This window comes from Gigantopelta aegis, chromosome 10, assembly GCF_016097555.1.
Source record: "Gigantopelta aegis isolate Gae_Host chromosome 10, Gae_host_genome, whole genome shotgun sequence".
NCBI lineage: Eukaryota > Metazoa > Mollusca > Gastropoda > Neomphalida > Peltospiridae > Gigantopelta > Gigantopelta aegis.
The window spans coordinates 35,104,498-35,123,975 of NC_054708.1; the positions used below are offsets into that span (position 1 = coordinate 35,104,498).

The following is a 19,478-nucleotide window of genomic DNA, read 5'->3' on the forward strand; positions in this document are numbered from 1 at the left end:
ACATTTTGACAGATTCCACAAATACGAAATAGGATTCAGCAATTCCATTCTATTTAATATAAAATAATTATATTAACATATAAGTATCGATTGTTGGAATCGTGATGTTAAGCAACAATATTTAAGTATTTATTAATCACAAATCACATTTAACAAAGAATCCGTAAGCGTAAAAACAGGAGGGTTTTTTTCCATATCGTTTCCATTTCAAGTTTTAATGATTCAATCTTCCGGAAGCACCCGTCTGCTTAAAACATAAATTGTCTGCTTTTTCGCGATTTTTAAATAAATCTGTAACATTTTGAACATCTAATTTTAATTTTAAGTGTTATTTTTCAGTTTTATATGTTGCAGAATTTGCTGCAGAATTCATCAAATTTTACCGCAGAATATGTCAAATTTTACCGCGGAATTTTAAAATGTTTGCCGCGGAATTCAGTGGGGGAGTGTATCAGGAACAGTATGGATAATGAGTTTGAAGCATTGTTTTTAATAACCTATTGTTTGGGAAATTGTGGATGGTAGCATGGTTTCCTTAATGGAATTTTTAAAAGGAAACAAATGTTTTTGTGTAATTTTAAATATTTAATTTTAGAAATATTTGTGATAAAACATTGATTATTTTGGCAACAGAATGATAAATGTCATTTTGTTGTAGAAAGATTTTTTATATTTTTTTTTGTCCATTAAATACTTGAAGATTCCAAGACAATGTCCAGTTATTATCACTATCATCATCATCTAATTTTTTTGTAAGATTTTTTATATTTACTTTTTTATTTTATTAAATAAATAAACAAACATGGTTTTATTTTCATCTTTGATCACCAAATGTATCGGCAATGGAAAACGTGACTTCATAATGTATCAAAGTAAAAATACCGAACTATTGTTTGTTCTTTGCAGTGGATAGGGTTTATAGAGTACAAGTCAGCAAATGTCCTCAGTGTGACAAAACCTTTGCGAGGAAGGACAGCTTGAAGCGCCATCTACGCAGTCACATGGGAGCGATGTCTCACTGTGAGGCCTGCAACCGCCAGTTCTGGACGGCTGCCGAGCTTCGAAGTCACATCGCAGTGAAGCACCAGGGCGAGCGATTCATCTGCAACATCTGCAGCAGACAGTACCAGACCAAGTACGGACTGAAGCTGCACATCGACGAGCACAACAAGCAGTACAGGTTCATCTGTCCCTTCTGCAGCAAAGGCTTCAACTACCGGTCCCAGTTCGAGGGACACATGCACGGCCACCAGGGTCTGAAACCGTTTAAGTGCACCAAGTGCTCCAAGTCGTACTCCCAGTCTAGTCACCTGTCTCTACACAAGAAGGTGTGCGGTCTGCTGGGGAAGAAGCACGGCTGTCCACAGTGCGGCAAGACGTTCAAGCTGCCAAAGTACCTGAAGGAACACCAGAAGATCCACAGCGAGCCCAGCAAGCTGACCTGCCCTGTCTGCGGGGTCATCTTGTCCTGTGGAGGGGCACTGCACAACCACATCTCCAGGCAGCACCCCAATGCAAACCTTAAAGCACTGAAGAGTAATGCCAATGATCCAAAGGTGAACCCGAACGAATCCAAAGTAAACCTGAACGAAACCAAAGTAAACCTGAACGAAACCAAAGTACAAGCCACTGAAGAGAAAGCTGACCCCAGTGAACAAGAAGTGAAGCCTGAGAAAACCGATGAAAAACCAAATGAACCAGAAGTAAACCCTGATGAAGCGGAAGTAGATTCACAAGAAATAAAAATAAAAACTGAACCGCCTGATGATGATTAGAAATGTTTGTTTTTGTATGAGGACAGGGATGTGGAGAGGTCATGTTAGGGATTTGTTCAGTTAAAAACATACTGTATTAATTCATTGCGGGTGTAAAACTTGTTTTTTCTCCTCCCCTCTTAGGCCCACTTTCAATTAACTTGATTTCACACGCGTTTCCAAAAGTGAGTTTAATAGTACACTTTTCATAAACGCGATTGCAGTGTACTGAAAACAAGTTGATGGATGAATGATTTTTACACACTTGAATATTTCAGCACCATGATGTGATAATGTGAAGTATTTACTTCTGGCTTTAAAGTATCTTCAACCAATGCAGATATGGAAAATCAAATAAACTGCACATGTAATTGTGTTAATGGAAAGTGAGTCTAAGAATGAATGTGAGTGCAGTGAATAAAGTGGAAATAACATGGAGAGAATCGTGATCTCGGTATCACTGGCTGTTACAGAACCGATCACCTGGTGTCAGTGGGAAGTGCTCTTGTTATTTTAGGTCTGTTGGGTCAGCTGCATTTTCTCGTATTAATACTTTATTTAAAAGTTAATTTTACAATAAATTTTAAACCAGACAAAAAAAAAAGAAGTAAAAAGTGAAATGTTGTAGTTCACTCTAAGGAGATCACATTACATATGTTTTAATTTCAAAAACAGACTAAATTTTAAGTTTATAATTTTTTTTAAAATGGTACATTAAAATTGCTTTTAGCTAAAACTAAAAAATTACCCTGAGCTAACTCCCTTGAATAGTAAGATAATTCATACGACTTTCCCTGTCTGCAGCTTGGTGTTGTATGTACTGAAAGGATTAAAAATGTGTTGTGTATAAATAATGATGTCATCCTTGTATTTCAAATAAACTTTGGAACATGTGTAGATATTTATAAGATGCTTTGTGGCATTTATAATGAAAACAACAGTAGGAGTAACATTTGTTTACTCATTGTTGGGGATACAAAGTATACATTAAAACACTGTAGAATCTCGTTGGGTTGAACTTGGAAGGGTTGAAGTCACCGCAACTCTCGAATCATAAACAAAGTCCCGAGTTACATGTACACAATGTTGACTGAATGGATAGGTTGAACTACCCGATGGGTCGAACACTTTCTCGAGCACATATGGGTATATTTAAACTGTATAGGTTGTAGTTAATAATTCTATAATAAAGTTAATGTTTAAATACAAAATGATACCGTGAAGCAGGTGGGTATGTATACAAAACGGTTGTTTCCAGCATCACATAATGAGCACTTCTGTAACAGACCTGGCCTGGTGTTTATAAAACGTTTAGAGTCTAGACTCAAACTCTAATAGAGTCTAATACACTAATGCCAATACAATACCATGTAAATTGTATAGGTGTGATGTCATTAAAGATGGGAGTCTGGACTCCAAGGACTGAATTTATGAAGCCTGTTTTTCTTAGATGTGGGTGTTTAAGCATTGTAAATGTATGTAGTTACATGAGTACAAGACATAAACAAGCTTTGTAAATTGGGCCCTAAACGTTTTATAAACACGGGGCCCAGATTTTACTGGGCTTCCACATTGAATAAGCACTGTTGATTATGCACTGGAGGACATCTAACCTGGGAAGTTCTGTCTCATTATAGGAACATACAGTGGAGAGTAGGCAGGATCTAATCTGCTCCGCATTGTGTCACATTTTGTACGTTGGTTGAATACATCTTAGACAGGACCACTGAGAATAAATTACTAACTAAAAGAAAAGCTGCGACTCCATTGGGAAATGTTTTATTGCTTGTGATACAGTATTTCTATTGACATATATTGATCATGTTACAATATGTTTTTTTTGTGGGGTTGTTGGTTTGGGAAACTTTGGGTTTTGGGGTGGGGGTTTTTAATTTCATTTTATAAGCATATAGCTAAAAAAAACCAAGTTAAGTTTAAGTATTGGCATAATATTGATAGTTTAGTTTAGTTTAGTTTAGTTTAGTTTAGTTTGAATTCAAAGCTACCCAATTCTTACGGGGCTTATTTTTAGGATCTATACTGATTTTTGTTATTATTTTCTTTAATTAACATGTTGATGTTTTTGTTTTTTTCTAATATATATAGATGTAATTACATGTCCATGTAACGGAAATTAACTGTATATTGTATAATTTTGAAAGGTAATGTTTGTTTTATTTTTCTTGAACGAGTGCACTGAATCATAGTCACACTAAATGGCATTTATGTTATTTTCCTTCTTTTTTAATTTTAAGATAAAAGAGTGGGAAAATTGTTTATTTTATTTTTTATTGGTGAAGGGATTAATGTACAAAAACCTTTAAAAAAACCTTTAATTTTGTTTTTTGAATTTGGTGTACACATTTTGTATTAGTTTTACATTTAGGTTCTTGCATGCTACCTTACTTGATTCAGTTGGTGATTTTTTTTGTGTGGATTTTCCAGTCAACAATGTCCATTGATAATTATGCTTATACATCCATTTTAAATGTTTACTTCTTCCTGTTTTCTCTATTGATATACACATCATTATACATGTATATACACCAATGTAAGCTGAAATAGTATTGTGTAAATGTTTCTGATCTGTAATCTTTGATATCCGGTTTTTTCTTATTTGAATGTAATAGATAGCATGATATCTTTGCATGCTTACCTTACAATTGTTGTCAAATACCAAAGGTATCAGAAATAAACCATGTTTAACAATGTGACAGACCATCAGTATGTAGAATGAAGTTTATATGTTTGTTATGAATGTGGGTTATTTAGTTCATTTGAGAAATTTGACTTCATTCTGTTGAATATTTGTAGCTTAAAGGGACTTGATCATTTATCCACTTTCTGCCCTTAGTAATATAGTTCTTTCAGTGATCTTCTTTCTGGCCCATTTGTCTTTGTAAACATAACAATTGTAAAGAGTAAATTATAATAAAATTTCACATACGGGAAATATCATCTTCTCTTGTCCAGTACTCTCCTTATTCTGTGTGAAATACAAGCCTAGAACTGTTTCATTTTCTTGTCTGTCAGACCATAAAAAGAATATCCATTCAGGTTGCTAAATTAGTTTATTTTTTTACCTTTTGTACAGCAACAATATGGCTATGACGTGAACGTTAGTGGTAGATCCAGAATCATCTTCAAGTGAAACGATGTGAAAACACCAATCACTGATGGGCATAGACATTCTCTTGATTCTCTGAAATTGAATTTTGGATATTTTATGATTACTTTTCATCAAAGACTTACAAAAACCTTTGTAAATTTGAACTCCAACACTTTGAAGATCAAGTTGCAAGCAATTGTTTTAATTGAGTGATGGTGGTCATGTGGCCTTTCATCTAGATCTACCACTATTACCTGGTATAATGGAGTCTGTTAAAGCTACACTGTTGTTAGCACTGCATGTAATATAAACGTTGATGTAGAATCTGTAATCAGTTAGCCATATAACCAATATATATATATATAAATGTGTATATGTCTTGTTATTATAAAATAGTCAACTCTTACAATTACTAGTATATATATATATATCTACTTTCCCTTGTAATTTTTTTTAGTCAATAAAATATGTTGCAGCTTCTTGTTATTTGTAATCAATTTATCAGTGAATATGTCAACTTCTTCATATTCATTATTCATTTAGATGTGGCATTCTGGTGGGGATTGGAGTTGGTGTAAAACACCATTACAGTGAATTGTTGGACTACTGTTGCTGGATTTTTCTTCTTTGGATAGGCGGTCGGTTTAGGATCGATCCCTGTCGGTGGCCCCATTTGGCTATTTCTCGTCCCAGCCAGTGCTCCACAACTGGTGTAACAAAGGCCGTGATATGTACTATCCTGTCTGGGATGGTGCATATAAAAGATCCCTTGCTGCTAATCGAAAAGAGTAGCCCATGAAGTGGCGACAGCAGGTTTCCTCTCTCTATATCTGTATGGTCCTTAACCATATGTCTGATGCCATATATCCATAAATAAATGTGTTGAGAGCGTCGTTAAATAAAACATTTCCTTCCTTCCTTCCTTTTTCTTCTTTGTAACCTCAAGTCCCATACAGTGTAATTTATGTGACAGTATGGACATTTCTGGTTTATTAGTTTTTGATAAAAAAAAATGTTTTTTAAGTTTGCCACTAGAGCACAAATATTTATTAATCATTGTATATTGGATATCAAACATTTGGTAATTTTTACATGTCAGAGGAAACCCTCTGCATTTTTCCATTAGCAGCAAGGAATCTTTTCCCACAAACAGGAAGCTACTTGCCATGACCTTTAATATACCGGTACCCTTTGTGATTGTCTTAGCGAAGCAAGATTTACAAATTACCATGAAAGTGCAGGCAATTGTGACATTTGTGGTGTAGTAGTTATGTTGTCATGGTTCTTAAAACTGGTAACTATTGGATTTGCATCCCAGTACTAGCTCCCACCCAGAATGTCTCAATGAGGAGGTGTAAGGCCATGACACTGACTCTCATCCCAGTACTAGCTCCCACCCAGAATGTCTCAATGAGGGGTAAGGCCATGACACTGACTCTCATCCCAATACTAGCTCCCACCCAGAATGTCTCAGTGAGGTGTAAGGCCATGACACTGACTCTCATCCCAGTACTAGCTCCCACCCAGAATGTCTCAATGAGGAGGTGTAAGGCCATGACACTGACTCATCCCAGTACTAGCTCCCACCCAGAATGTCTCAATGAGGAGGTGTAAGGCCATGACACTGACTCTCATCCCAGTACTAGCTCCCACCCAGAATGTCTCAATGAGGAGGTGTAAGGCCATGACACCGACTCTCATCCCAGTACTAGCTCCCACCCAGAATGTCTCAATGAGGTGTAAGGCCATGACACTGACTCTCATCCCAGTACTAGCTCCCACCCAGAATGTCACAATGAGGTGTAAGGCCATGACACTGACTCTCATCCCAATACTAGCTCCCACCCAGAATGTCTCAATGAGGGGTAAGGCCATGGCACTGACTCTCATCCCAGTACTAGCTCCCACCCAGAATGTCACAATGAGGTGTAAGGCCATGACACTGACTCTCATCCCAGTACTAGCTCCCACCCAGAAAGTCTCAATGAGGGGTAAGGCCATGACACTGACTCTCATCCCAGTACTAGCTCCCACCCAGAATGTCTCAATGAGGTGTAAGGCCATGACACTGACTCTCATCCCAGTACTAGCTCCCACCCAGAATGTCACAATGAGGTGTAAGGCCATGACACTGACTCTCATCCCAATACTAGCTCCCACCCAGAATGTCTCAATGAGGGGTAAGGCCATGACACTGACTCTCATCCCAGTACTAGCTCCCACCCAGAATGTCACAATGTGGTGTAAGGCCATGACACTGACTCTCATCCCAGTACTAGCTCCCACCCAGAATGTCTCAATGAGGTGTAAGGCCATGACACTGACTCATCCCAGTACTAGCTCCCACCCAGAATGTCTCAATGAGGGGTAAGGCCATGACACTGACTCTCATCCCAGTACTAGCTCCCACCCAGAATGTCTCAATGAGGTGTAAGGCCATGACACTGACTCTCATCCCAGTACTAGCTCCCACCCAGAATGTCTCAATGAGGAGGTGTAAGGCCATGACACTGACTCTCATCCCAGTGCTAGCTCCCACCCAGAATGTCTCAATGAGGAGGTGTAAGGCCATGACACTGACTCTCATCCCAGTACTAGCTCCCACCCAGAATGTCTCAATGAGGAGGTGTAAGGCCATGACACTGACTCTCATCCCAGTACTAGCTCCCACCCAGAATGTCTCAATGAGGAGGTGTAAGGCCATGACACTGACTCTCATCCCAGTACTAGCTCCCACCCAGAATGTCTCAATGAGGAGGTGTAAGGCCATGACACTGACTCTCATCCCAGTACTAGCTCCCACCCAGAATGTCTCAATGAGGAGGTGTAAGGCCATGACACCGACTCTCATCCCAGTACTAGCTCCCACCCAGAATGTCTCAATGAGGAGGTGTAAGGCCATGACACTGACTCTCATCCCAGTACTAGCTCCCATCCAGAATGTCTCAATGAGGTGTAAGGCCATGACACTGACTCTCATCCCAGTACTAGCTCCCACCCAGAACGTCTCAATGAGGTGTAAGGCCATGACACTGACTCTCATCCCAGTACTAGCTCCCACCCAGAATGTCTCAATGAGGAAGTGTAAGGCCATGACACTGACTCTCATCCCAGTACTAGCTCCCACCCAGAATGTCTCAATGAGGAGGTGTAAGGCCATGACACTGACTCTCATCCCAGTACTAGCTCCCACCCAGAATGTCTCAATGAGGAGGTGTAAGGCCATGACACTGACTCTCATCCCAGTACTAGCTCCCACCCAGAATGTCTCAATGAGGAGGTGTAAGGCCATGACACTGACTCTCATCCCAGTACTAGCTCCCACCCAGAATGTCTCAATGAGGAGGTGTAAGGCCATGACACTGACTCTCATCCCAGTACTAGCTCCCACCCAGAATGTCTCAATGAGGAGGTGTAAGGCCATGACACTGACTCTCATCCCAGTACTAGCTCCCACCCAGAACGTCTCAATGAGGTGTAAGGCCATGACACTCACTCTCACACTAAAAAAAGAAAGAAATGTTTAATTTAACGATGCACTCAACACATTTTATTTATGGTTATATGGCTTCAGATATATGGTTAAGGACCACACAGATATTGAGAGAGGAAACCTGCTGTCACCACTTCATAGGCTTCTCTTTTTGATTAACAGCAAGGGATCTTTTATATGCACCATCCCACACAGGATAACACATACCACAGCCTTTGATATACCAGTCGTGGTGCACTGGCTGCAATGAGAAATAGCCCAATGGGCCCACCGACGCAGATCGATCCCAAAAACGACCACGCATCAAGCTAGCGCTGTACCACTGAGCTATGCCCCACCCCCTCACACTAAAGTTGATGGCACATGATACAAGTGCTTCCTACGAGAGTAGCCGATTGCATAGTAACCAATGAAATTGTAATGTTTGTCACATGAGACAATTATCGTATGGTACCGCCTTAACCATGGACTCTCTGTGCCAAACAAATAGCCTGGATGGCCAATACATGTTCTCAGTATGCTTCAACTGTAATTGAATAGACATGTACGCCAATCTAATTAAAATTAGCTCTACTGGTCTACCAGTAGATCTAACAGCATTGCGTGGACTCCCATGTCCAGGTAACATTTCATCTATAAATAACAATTTAAGTATTAAAACATGGTGCTGTTAGATCCACAGGTAATTAACCAGTGGAGCTAATTTTAATTAGATTGCATGTAAGCACAAAAAAGGGGGGAAAATGTGAAAATTAAATTGACATCCGATTTAATATTGAAGAACTTAATTATTACAGCAGCAGCACCCACCACGAAAGTACCACTTGTACATTAGAAATATTAGTGCTATTTTTTTAAACGGGAGATTAACAAAGGAAAGAAATATCTGACGATACCTCGCCACATTTTAACTAGAATTACTTGGTGTCTGTCATATGATATTTCAACACCTGCTACTGCCACTTTGGCAACTCCTGTCAAAAAGAAAGCAAGGGATCAATTATTTGCACTTTTGTATAGACAGCACAGTATATACCATTGCCTTTGGTGTACCATGCATTCAAGTTATTTGCCATTTGTTAAAAAGGAGAGAGAGGTCATATTTCATTTCATTTCAACTTATTTCCATGCTTATATCCAATTAAGGTTCAAGTACGCTGTCCTGGGCATACACATCAGCTGTCTGGGCTGTTTGTCCAGGACAGTGGGTTAGTTGTTAGTTGGTTAGTGGTTAGTGAGAGTGAAGAGGGTGTAGTGATATTATACCTACCCATTGAGCCCTTAAGAACTCGCTCTGGGTTGGAGCCGGTACTGGGCCGTGAACCCTGTACCTATCAGCCAAGCGGAGAGACTCTCACTTCCAAAGTTACCCTCATTCAGGTGTTGATCATACATCTTCGTTGCTCTGTTGACAGGTGCACACAACTCATAATCTATCTCCTGTAAACAATGCATGAAAAATGGTGATAATGTGTACAATGTTTTGGGGAAGGTGATATCTTTTTACAATAGTTTTGGGCAAAGGTAAAGTTATTATCCAAATAATATATCTATATTGAATAAATATGCAGGAATGATGCATTCGAAGCAGTGTATCATTTATTCATATGCATACAAACACACATTCATGCACTTCAATTTCTTCTTGAAATGTATTTCTGGGTATCCAAATCTGTATCCATGGGTATTACTGATACAATCTTTATTTTACACCTGTATGTACCTGTAATGTATATCATTTTACCTTAGACTAGGCTACTAGGATAAGGGATTTCTAAATACTTGTCTACCATTATATAACTACGTAAATACTTTTTATATTTACTAGTATGTGTTCAGAAGTAGTAATTCTTGAATATTTGTTTGTTTGTTTGTTATTTTATTATAACAAATGTTTTTTAATCTAGGTGAAGAAATGGCCTGGTGCTTATAAAACGTTTAGAGTCTAGACTCAAGACTCTAATAGAGTCCGAGACACTAATGTCATGACAATGCCATACAAACTGTATGTGTGTGACGTCATTAGAGATTGAGTGTGGACTTTTAGTTTTATAAGCACGGGCCCAGGTATAATATTTGCCCCACTGGAGCTGTAGCATATTGTTTTTGACTTGTCAGTATACCAGTTTACTATACCGGTACTATGCTTTATTTGCTGTCAAGCAGAGGAATATATACATTTTTACTTTGATTTTTGTCGACATGTCTGTTTTATATTACTAGTCTTACATCTTTGACAGTGGGCCAAACATAATGTTAATAATAAGAAGAGGCCCATGGGATTACATGGTCACCAGACTCGTGGAGTGCTTGACACCTATTTTCCTTGGCGAAGAGGGTTTAAAATGACCAAATTCATGATTTTGTTGGGTCAAGGAAGCTTCGCTTCCCACCAAACTAAGTTCGAAAGGGTCTAGTAGTTGTGAAGAAATTATACTTTAAATGCATTTTTCTATACAACTCTGGGAAACTTCATTCCAGGAACAAAACATTAATACAATTCACAACTATGATAAACCAACTAATGATATTTACTTTTGTAAAGGCTATTTGGTTATAGTATTTCTGGTAGTAGCAATTGTTATCTGGCATTCTCCATAGGTCAGCACTGAATTAAGTCACCTTGATACACATACACATGCATGTATTTAAAAAAAAAAAAAAAAAAAAAAACCCGACATCACTAGAGCACATTGATTTATTAATTATCAGCTATTGGATGTCAAACATTTGGTAATTTTGACATCTAGTCCAAGAGAGGAAATCTGTTACATTTTTTTTATTAGTGTCAAGGGTTCTTTTATATGTACAACCACAAAGACAAGACAGCACAGCCTTTAGTAGACCAGTCGTAGCCTTTAGTAGACCAGTCGTGGTGCACTGGCTGGAACGAGAAATAGCCCAATGTGTCCACCAATGGGGATCAATCCTAGACTGACTGCATATCAAACAAGAGTTTTACCACTGGGCTATGTCCCAACCCTACATGTGTTTTAAAGTATGGTTGGTTAGTGGTTATGATATAAGCAATTTATGGTGCAATCATTGGAATACTGGCATGTTTGTGATGTTACTTTGCATCGTAAAAATAATAGATGATGATCTGAATATCACAGATGATGATCTGAATATCACAGACAGGCACATGCTTAAATACATAAACCTGCTAGTGGCTGTCTTTCACTTTTTTTTTCTTTTATTGTTTTTTCTTCTTGTTTTTTTTGTTTGGTTTTTCATTTGTTTTTTAATGGTGAGGGTGGGAGTCGCATGGCCGCCCTCCTTTTAATCTTCACCCAGTGAAAACACTATAGCCCTGGGTCACGGCTCATGATTTGTTGTCTGGGCTCCGTGGAAATTATCAACTGCATTACTATAATACATAGGACACTAGTGAAAGCTTCTGTGAGGGCTGGTGTCTTTCTCAAGCATTTGATATATAATTGAAATGTGGTCGTAATTACAGAAGAAATACGGTACATACTGTTGTTTCCTCTTAGTATATTTTATATCAAATAATAAAATAGACATTGCTTTGTATTCCATATTCTAAACATTATTATCTCATGAAAAGGATCAGACTGTGTTTATTTATATTTGTTTCTATATCTTCATACACAGGAAGAAGTACATATCGTTGTGAAGCTGATTTCAGAACGCAGGCCTCCAATTGAATGGGATTATAGATTAGAGTAAGTGACTATTCACCATATTTATATATATATATGTTTTAGTGTGTTAGTGATCTTACAGGATTTGGCATTAAACCTCTGTAGGTAGGAACCAATAGACTGCCATATTACATCCAGGCATTAGTCTGGTCTTCAAAACTGGACACTGGCTGTTATAAATAAATAGCAGGTGTCATGCTCACACATCTGAACTTTCTCTTTTCAGTAAAAGTTAAAGTTTGTTTTGTTTAACAATACCACTAGAGCACATTGATTTATTAATCATCGACTATTGGATGTCAAACATTTGGTAATATAAACATTTTGTTAGAAAAACCCGCTACATTTTTCCATTAGTAGCAAAGGATCTTTTATATGAAGCATCCCAAAGAGAGGATAGCACACACCACAGCATTTTGATATACCAGTCGTGGTGCATTGGCTGGAACGAGAAATAGCCCAATGGGCCCACCATTGGGGATCGATCCCAAACCAACCACACATCAAGTGAGCATTTTACAACTGGGCTACGTCCCGACCCCCTTTTCAGTAACTGAATGTGTTTTCAAATTACTTCCCTACCCTCTTATTCGTTAACATTGCACTGTCGAACCTTCCTCCTCTACTTCCCAAAATGAACACCGATTTAGAGGTATTCAAACCTTCTTCATATCCTATACTAAAACATTTTACTCAACTACGAGCAGAGTTGTACACAAATTATTAGGTATGTGGAACCATATTTAAAAATACTGTTGAAATATTTGACATTCTTTATACATGTGTAGCAGAATATGCAAATAACTGATTTTATGCTATAAACCGATATGCAATAAAGTGGATTCGACTGTATTTGTAATGAAGTAATAATAGTTATCACACTGATGAAGCCTCATTTGGAATGGGGATGAATTAAACAAACGTTTTATCTCTTTTATTCAGATTCTATAACCCAGCTAATGCCGCTGTAACGAAGATCATTAAAGATGCGATAGGGAAGAAGGAAGATACAGATGTACAAGACGACAAGGATCTGCACAGTAAGTGGAACTATTACTTCATTCCAAGCCGAACCTCGACAGTGGGAGACAGAGATAGGGCCATCAACAAATAACAATCTGTGTGGTTGGGTAGGGGAGGGTGTTGCGTGTTTGTGTGGCTGAATAAACTGGCACCCTGGAAGCAACATTCAGAACATTCTCCCCATTATTCACTGTATCATACACTAGATGAAGATTAATGGGGTGTTAGGGTAAGCCGCTCACATTATTCACTGTATCGTACACTAGATGAAGATTAATGGGGTGTTAGGGTAAGTTGCTCCCATTATTCACTGTATCGTACACTGGATGAAGATTAATGGGGTGTTAGGGTAAGTTGCTTCCATTATTCTCAGTATCGTACACTGGATGAAGATTAATGGGGCGTTAGGGTAAGCCGCTCTCAATATTCACAGTATCGTATACTAGATGAAGATTAATGGGGTGTTAGGGTAAGTCACGCCCAATATTCACAGTATCGTACACTTGATGAAGATTAATGGGGTGTTAGGGTAAGTCGCTCCCATTATTCACTGTATCGTACAATGGATGAAGATTAATGGGGTGTTAGGGTAAGTCGCTCCCATTATTCACTGTATCATACACTGGATGAAGATTAATGGGGTGTTAGGGCAAGTCGCTCACATTATTCACTGTATCGTACACTGGATGAAGATTAATGGGGTGTTAGGGTAAGCCACTCCTAATATTCACTGTATTGTACACTTGATGAAGATTAATGGGGTGTTAGGGTAAGTTGCTCCCATTATTCACTGTATCGTACACTTGATGAAGATTAATGGGTGTTAGGGTAAGTTGCTCCCATTATTCACTGTATCATACACTGGATGAAGATTAATGGGGTGTTAGGGTAAATCGCTCCCATTATTCACAGTATTGTACACTAGATGAAGATTAGAGGGCTGTTAGAGTAAGTTGCCCATAAGTTGAACAACATTGTGGTTGTATTTCAATGGGTTTGCACCACAACGGCTTACAAATAAAATCATTTATACACACTAGATATAAATCGTTCTACAGTCATTAGACTTTTGTCTTTCCAGTTAACAAGTGGGTTTGAATACAAGAAAGCGTAACCCCCCCCCCCCCCCCCCCCCCAATAAACATGAAATAAGTCCAATCCTGAATCAAATATTTCTGCACATACCCTAGTCGTTGTGAAAATAAACTCGACCGAAATTTTCAAATCAATACAGGAGGGCTTGTTAGTGAACTCTGGGGTTGATTCACAACCAATAAATGTCTCTAACTACATGTATGTAATGTAGGTCTTGTGTATTATTTACTGTTTTGATTTGCAATCCGTAACTTTTAGTAACTTCCACATGCGTGTGTACGATTATAATGTTGTGTGTGTTATGTACTGTTTTGAAATTCGATTTACGGTTTTGATTTACATCCCGTAATTTTTAGTCAAAGCCGGTTTATCCTAGTAGCACATGTAGCACGTGCTACGGATCCCGCGCTCCAGGGGGCCCGTGGTGACGTGTACATTTATTTTCTCCATATCATTTTCCCCGAGGGGGTTGCAAAATATATATCCTGGGAAGGGGGCCGCTGTTATTTGTGCTACAGGCCCCGCGGATCCTTAAACCGGCTCTGTTGTGTGTTATGTACTGTTTTGACATTCTTGTGTTCCTGTATTTGTAGCCATTATTATGACGTATTTCCGCACGCTGAGGGTCCAATGGCAACGTCGTCTCCGAGGTTCTGACGTGGTGATAAAGGTGAAGCAGCGGAGGCGACAGCGACTGATAAACGTGAGAGTCATGTCTTAGACATCGTGCACATTAGTTGCACGGACCTTGGGTTATTGAATAACCTAGCAAAATAGTTTGAAAATATAGGAAGGGTCCAAGGGAATAACCTGTGATGTCACACTTTTGGTATAGTAATTCGATCGGAATATCTATACATATAGTCCGTCCCACAGGGAACATCTTTTTTTTTCATAATTTGTTTTGTGTTAATTTACTACAAGTTATTTATTTCTGGGCCGATTGATTTGTAAATGGCACAGAAAACAAGAAGTATTATTTTGTTATTTCCAGAACACTCTTACTTGTCTTCTTATGTGAAACCAAACTGAAATTATTTACAAAAACCCCCCAGTTTTATAGAATGATGGAACGGACTATAATCATGTATGATTTATGCCGACCAACAACTCTTAAAGGGATAGTAAAGTCAAACATGAGCCTTATGTGTTGGAAAGATGCATACCCTGACCACCAACACATACTGACACTTTAACAAATGAAAAACACGCAATTTTAGAGTTAATAAAAATCTGTGATTATTCCTGCTAACTGGGGTAAGCCATTTTCTTTTGTTTTCGTTGTGTCAGGAATTCTAGCTTGGGACAAAGTGACATCAGCTCCGACCAACTCCTGTATGCACAGTGTAAACAAACGCAGTCATTTATGACAAGGCACTTCGCTTTCATCAACCTGACTCATAAAACAACATAAATGACTTAATAATATAATAAACTATTTAACTAAATATATTTCACTTTGCATTAATAGAATGAAATGGGGTTATAGTATTTTTCTCTCTTAAAAAATCCAGAGAAAAAATGCATCTTATTAGACCTATTGGTAGGGTAAGTTGGAACAAAAACAACCACTCACGATACCCAAGTGATAATTTTCTTTTCTTTGGGACTACGTAATTGATCAGTTTTATTTTAGATGGGAAAGTCTACTTAGTCAAGGGTTTTACAGAATTATCTACAGTAATAAAGCAGGACGGCTGATCATGTCCATTACCATTTTAAGGGTGGCTGGTTATCCCACAATACCCTGTAATCTTATTATTGTGTGTATGTCTAGACACCTTGACTGGTGATCGTCCAAATATACTTTACTTTTTTTGTTATAAAGTATAAAGTAAAGGTTAATGTAGGGACAAAACATAATACGGTTATTTCGACACTTTGACAATGGTGGTTTATTTTGTATTGAAAAATAATATATACTTATTGCTGGCTTACTGGGATGGATATTATTACAGGACATTGCGATGCATCCGCAAAAATCAAGTACGTTTTGTGACACGTTAAGCATTACATAACCACCGGCTCGCCAGAGAGCGTATTCACTGGGATGCAGTGTTTCTGCCAGAAAGAAATTTTGGGGTATGGCACTATGGAATTGAATGCAACCACAGTCAACATGGGGTATGGGGGACCTCACCCAGAAAGAAAATATGTTAAGTTTAGGGTTAGGGTTAAGAAAATCATACAGTAATGATGAGAGTAATTAATTTTATCAAAAACTTAACTTAAAAAATAAAATTTTGGGTATGGCGCCATACCCGTTTTACCCTCTGGCAGAAACCCTGGGATGGTACCCTAAAAAATCAAAACCAAACAACCCTCAAAAACAAAACAAAATAAACAAACAAAAATCACGACTGAACGACACTTCTTTCTGAAACTCGCTGATTCTGTGTTTCGGGTGCAGAGGTGTTACCTTTGTTGGTGTAGCTGAAAATAATACGAATAAGTGCTGATTTTAGTTCAAGCGTGCCTGTTTGTTCAGCTGGAGAAAACACCATATTGTTACTTTACTGTTCTCCCATTCTTTTTTTTACTGGCTACTATTACCTTAGGTTAGGCAGACACCCCCACCCCCACCCACTTCCCACCCCCACCCACTTCCCACGCATGTACTAGATATTAACCCATAGGCGTATGGGGTCCAATTTTGATAAGGCGGCAAGTTGGCTTTTGCCCGAATTAAACGAAAATGTCCGAATCTGTATAACATTTATTCATACGCATTTTCACATGAATTACAACTAATTTTGAGGGTATAATTATAGAAATACATGGTAAAAAGGTCTCAAGTTAACACATTTTGCCCAAATATCTCCATCATTTTGCTTAAATTCGAGGTTTTTCTCCCCTCCCTGCCCCCAGTCTCCTACGCTTATGCTAATAAACCTGGGCCCTGTTTTACGAAACGATCTTAGCGCTAAGATTACCTTAAGCGTATAGCTAACTTATGGACTTAAGTTGATCTTAGGGCTAAGACTGCTTTGTAAAACGGGTCCCACTGGACTATTAATGTCACCAAGTTTATGTTTCATACTAAACAGACTATTAGCTACTTTTTTTCTTCTTCTTTTTTAAAAATATTTATTTCCCCCAGTCCATTTTGACCGTGTCAAGGTTGGGGAGCCTTGAATTCATGTCCTTACATCAAAGTGATATAATTTATATATAAGTACATCTACTATTAGCTACTTACATCTTTAATTCAAAACCGTATTTTGTGGTTCCTCTTTTGTAGAAAAGGAACCGTCGCCGTGCCGCTCTTCTCGCTTTGGCATCGCGAACCTCCGAGATGAACGATGTTGACAAGAAGCGTATCGAAACGTCCCTCAACAACATGTCCTATATGTCGAGCGAGGAGAGCAGCGACTCGGACGACAGTTCAAGAAGCAGCTTCCCCCGACACCTCACCGTCCACCCTCTTCCATGGCGATCACAGTTCCTCAGCACCTGGTATACGCGCTTAGATGCCATTGCCGCACAGAAGCAGATGTCCGGCGGAGGGGGCTGTGCTAAGATCGAAAGGAAAATGGGATCGAAGAGCAAGAGGCCGCCACCGGAAAACTGTAATCCATGGGCACTTAAATCTTTTAAGAATGATTCCTGATCGTATGTTCATCGTGTGACTTTGACACTCGGCAACTTTTATTTAGTGTTGAACTCTCTTAAACATTCATCCATTCGTTAGTTTAGTCATTCGTTTATTCATTCATTCGTTAGTTTAGTCATTCGTTTATTCATTCGTTCGTTCGTTTATTCATTCATTAATTCATTTGTCCGTTCGTTCCTTCGATTGAAGTAAATAAAAAAAAATTGTCTGCCGTAGAATAAAATTGTATACACATACAACAAAACATTTTAACACATTTTATGTACATAATAAGAATATACAATGAAGGTTGACACTATCCCAACCCCAGAATATGATCATCTAATGTCCATGATTCACTAATTTGAGCCCACTGACTTTTCTGGTATTTCAATGTCTTTGAGTCTAAAAAATAATGTGCTTTTGCAGCCAGTTCAGTGTTTATAATTAATTAACTCGTCTGAAATTTACTGTCATCAGTACCATCACGTCCGGTTTGCCGTTGACATCTCCTACAGACGTACTTACATGTCGGCTATACATGCCATGCTAGCCTGCAGACTAGAGCTGTAATGATACAGGAGGTCGCGATTCGATACGTATCTCAATAACTTCATATCAATCATCGATAACAATAATTAAAATAGGGCCGTAGCTAGCGGGAGGGCAAGGAGGACAGTTGCCCCCCCCCCCCCCCCCCCCGAAAAAAATTTATAGAAACTGAAAGAAAGTTGTCTTCTTAACCGTTTAAGGAGTTTTAGACTATTAACTACTCAGTTGCCCCCCTCCCCCAAACAATAAACCCTAGCTACGGCCCTGAAAAATACACATTTAATACTTTTTTGTTTAGTAAATTTCGTAAACAGAAAGTAAATCTAGGGTGTACGTGACGATATCAACGTCGACGACTATTCATAGAAACCTGAAATGTTGAGGAATTCCAGCAACTGAACGTCGAAATTAAGTTGTTAGTCTTTTTACAGAAATCGATAGTGAGAAGTGAATTAAACGTATCTGAAATCAGTAAAGTGAACTTAACAAACTAATAGAAATCAACCATGAGAACAAAAACCAACAACAAATAAATAATGAAAATTGAACAAAACAAAACATTAAAAATTAACAAACTGTTACAAAAACTAATAGCGAGAACTGAACAAAATGTAAGATTAGTCACTAATTAAAACTGAACAAACTCATAAAATAAATAAATAATTCGAACTGAACTGTAACATAAATAAATAATTCGAACTGAACTGTAACAGAATGAATGAATGAGACCTGAACCGCATCAGAAATCAATCATTAGAATTTAGAACTGAACAAACTAGCAGAATCTAACAATGAGAACTGAATGAACGCTTAACAAAAAGCAATGTAACAGAAACCAGCGATGAGAAATGAACAAACTGTAACAGAAATCAATCATGAGAACTGAACGAACTAGAAGAAACCAATTTTCTCACTAATAAACTGACAGAAATGAATAATTTGAACTCAAGAAACTCACAACAGAATCCAATAAAACCTGAACAAAACTCTTTTAAAAAAGAGAGAACTGAACAAACTGTATCAAACTCTTAACTGAAGAAACTAACAGAAATCAATATTGAAAATTGGACAAACTGTAATAGAAACCAATAATGCGAACTGAATAAACTGTAACAGATATCAATAATGAAGACAGAACAAACTGTTACAGAAACTAAATACGATAACTGAACAAAATAACAGAAATCAATAA

At 38.2% G+C, this 19,478-nt stretch overlaps 1 protein-coding gene across 2 annotated transcripts in view; it reads left to right on the plus strand.

Annotated features, from left to right (window-relative positions):
- LOC121383256 (zinc finger protein 652-B-like) overlaps positions 1 to 18,059 on the plus strand; it is a 104,126-nt gene extending 86,067 nt beyond the window's left edge. Inside the window, exons 4-7 of one of the 2 annotated variants that reach the window (XM_041513161.1) lie at positions 11,975 to 12,045; positions 12,967 to 13,064; positions 14,736 to 14,845; positions 17,384 to 18,059. In XM_041513161.1, the coding sequence (XP_041369095.1) occupies positions 11,975 to 12,045; positions 12,967 to 13,064; positions 14,736 to 14,845; positions 17,384 to 17,752 (648 nt within the window). In that variant the 3' untranslated portion in view covers positions 17,753 to 18,059. Of the gene's footprint in view, positions 1 to 906; positions 5,343 to 11,974; positions 12,046 to 12,966; positions 13,065 to 14,735; positions 14,846 to 17,383 lie in introns of those variants that run through there. The other variant, XM_041513159.1, reaches the window with a different exon arrangement.
- The last annotated feature ends 1,419 nt before the right edge of the window (positions 18,060 to 19,478 follow it).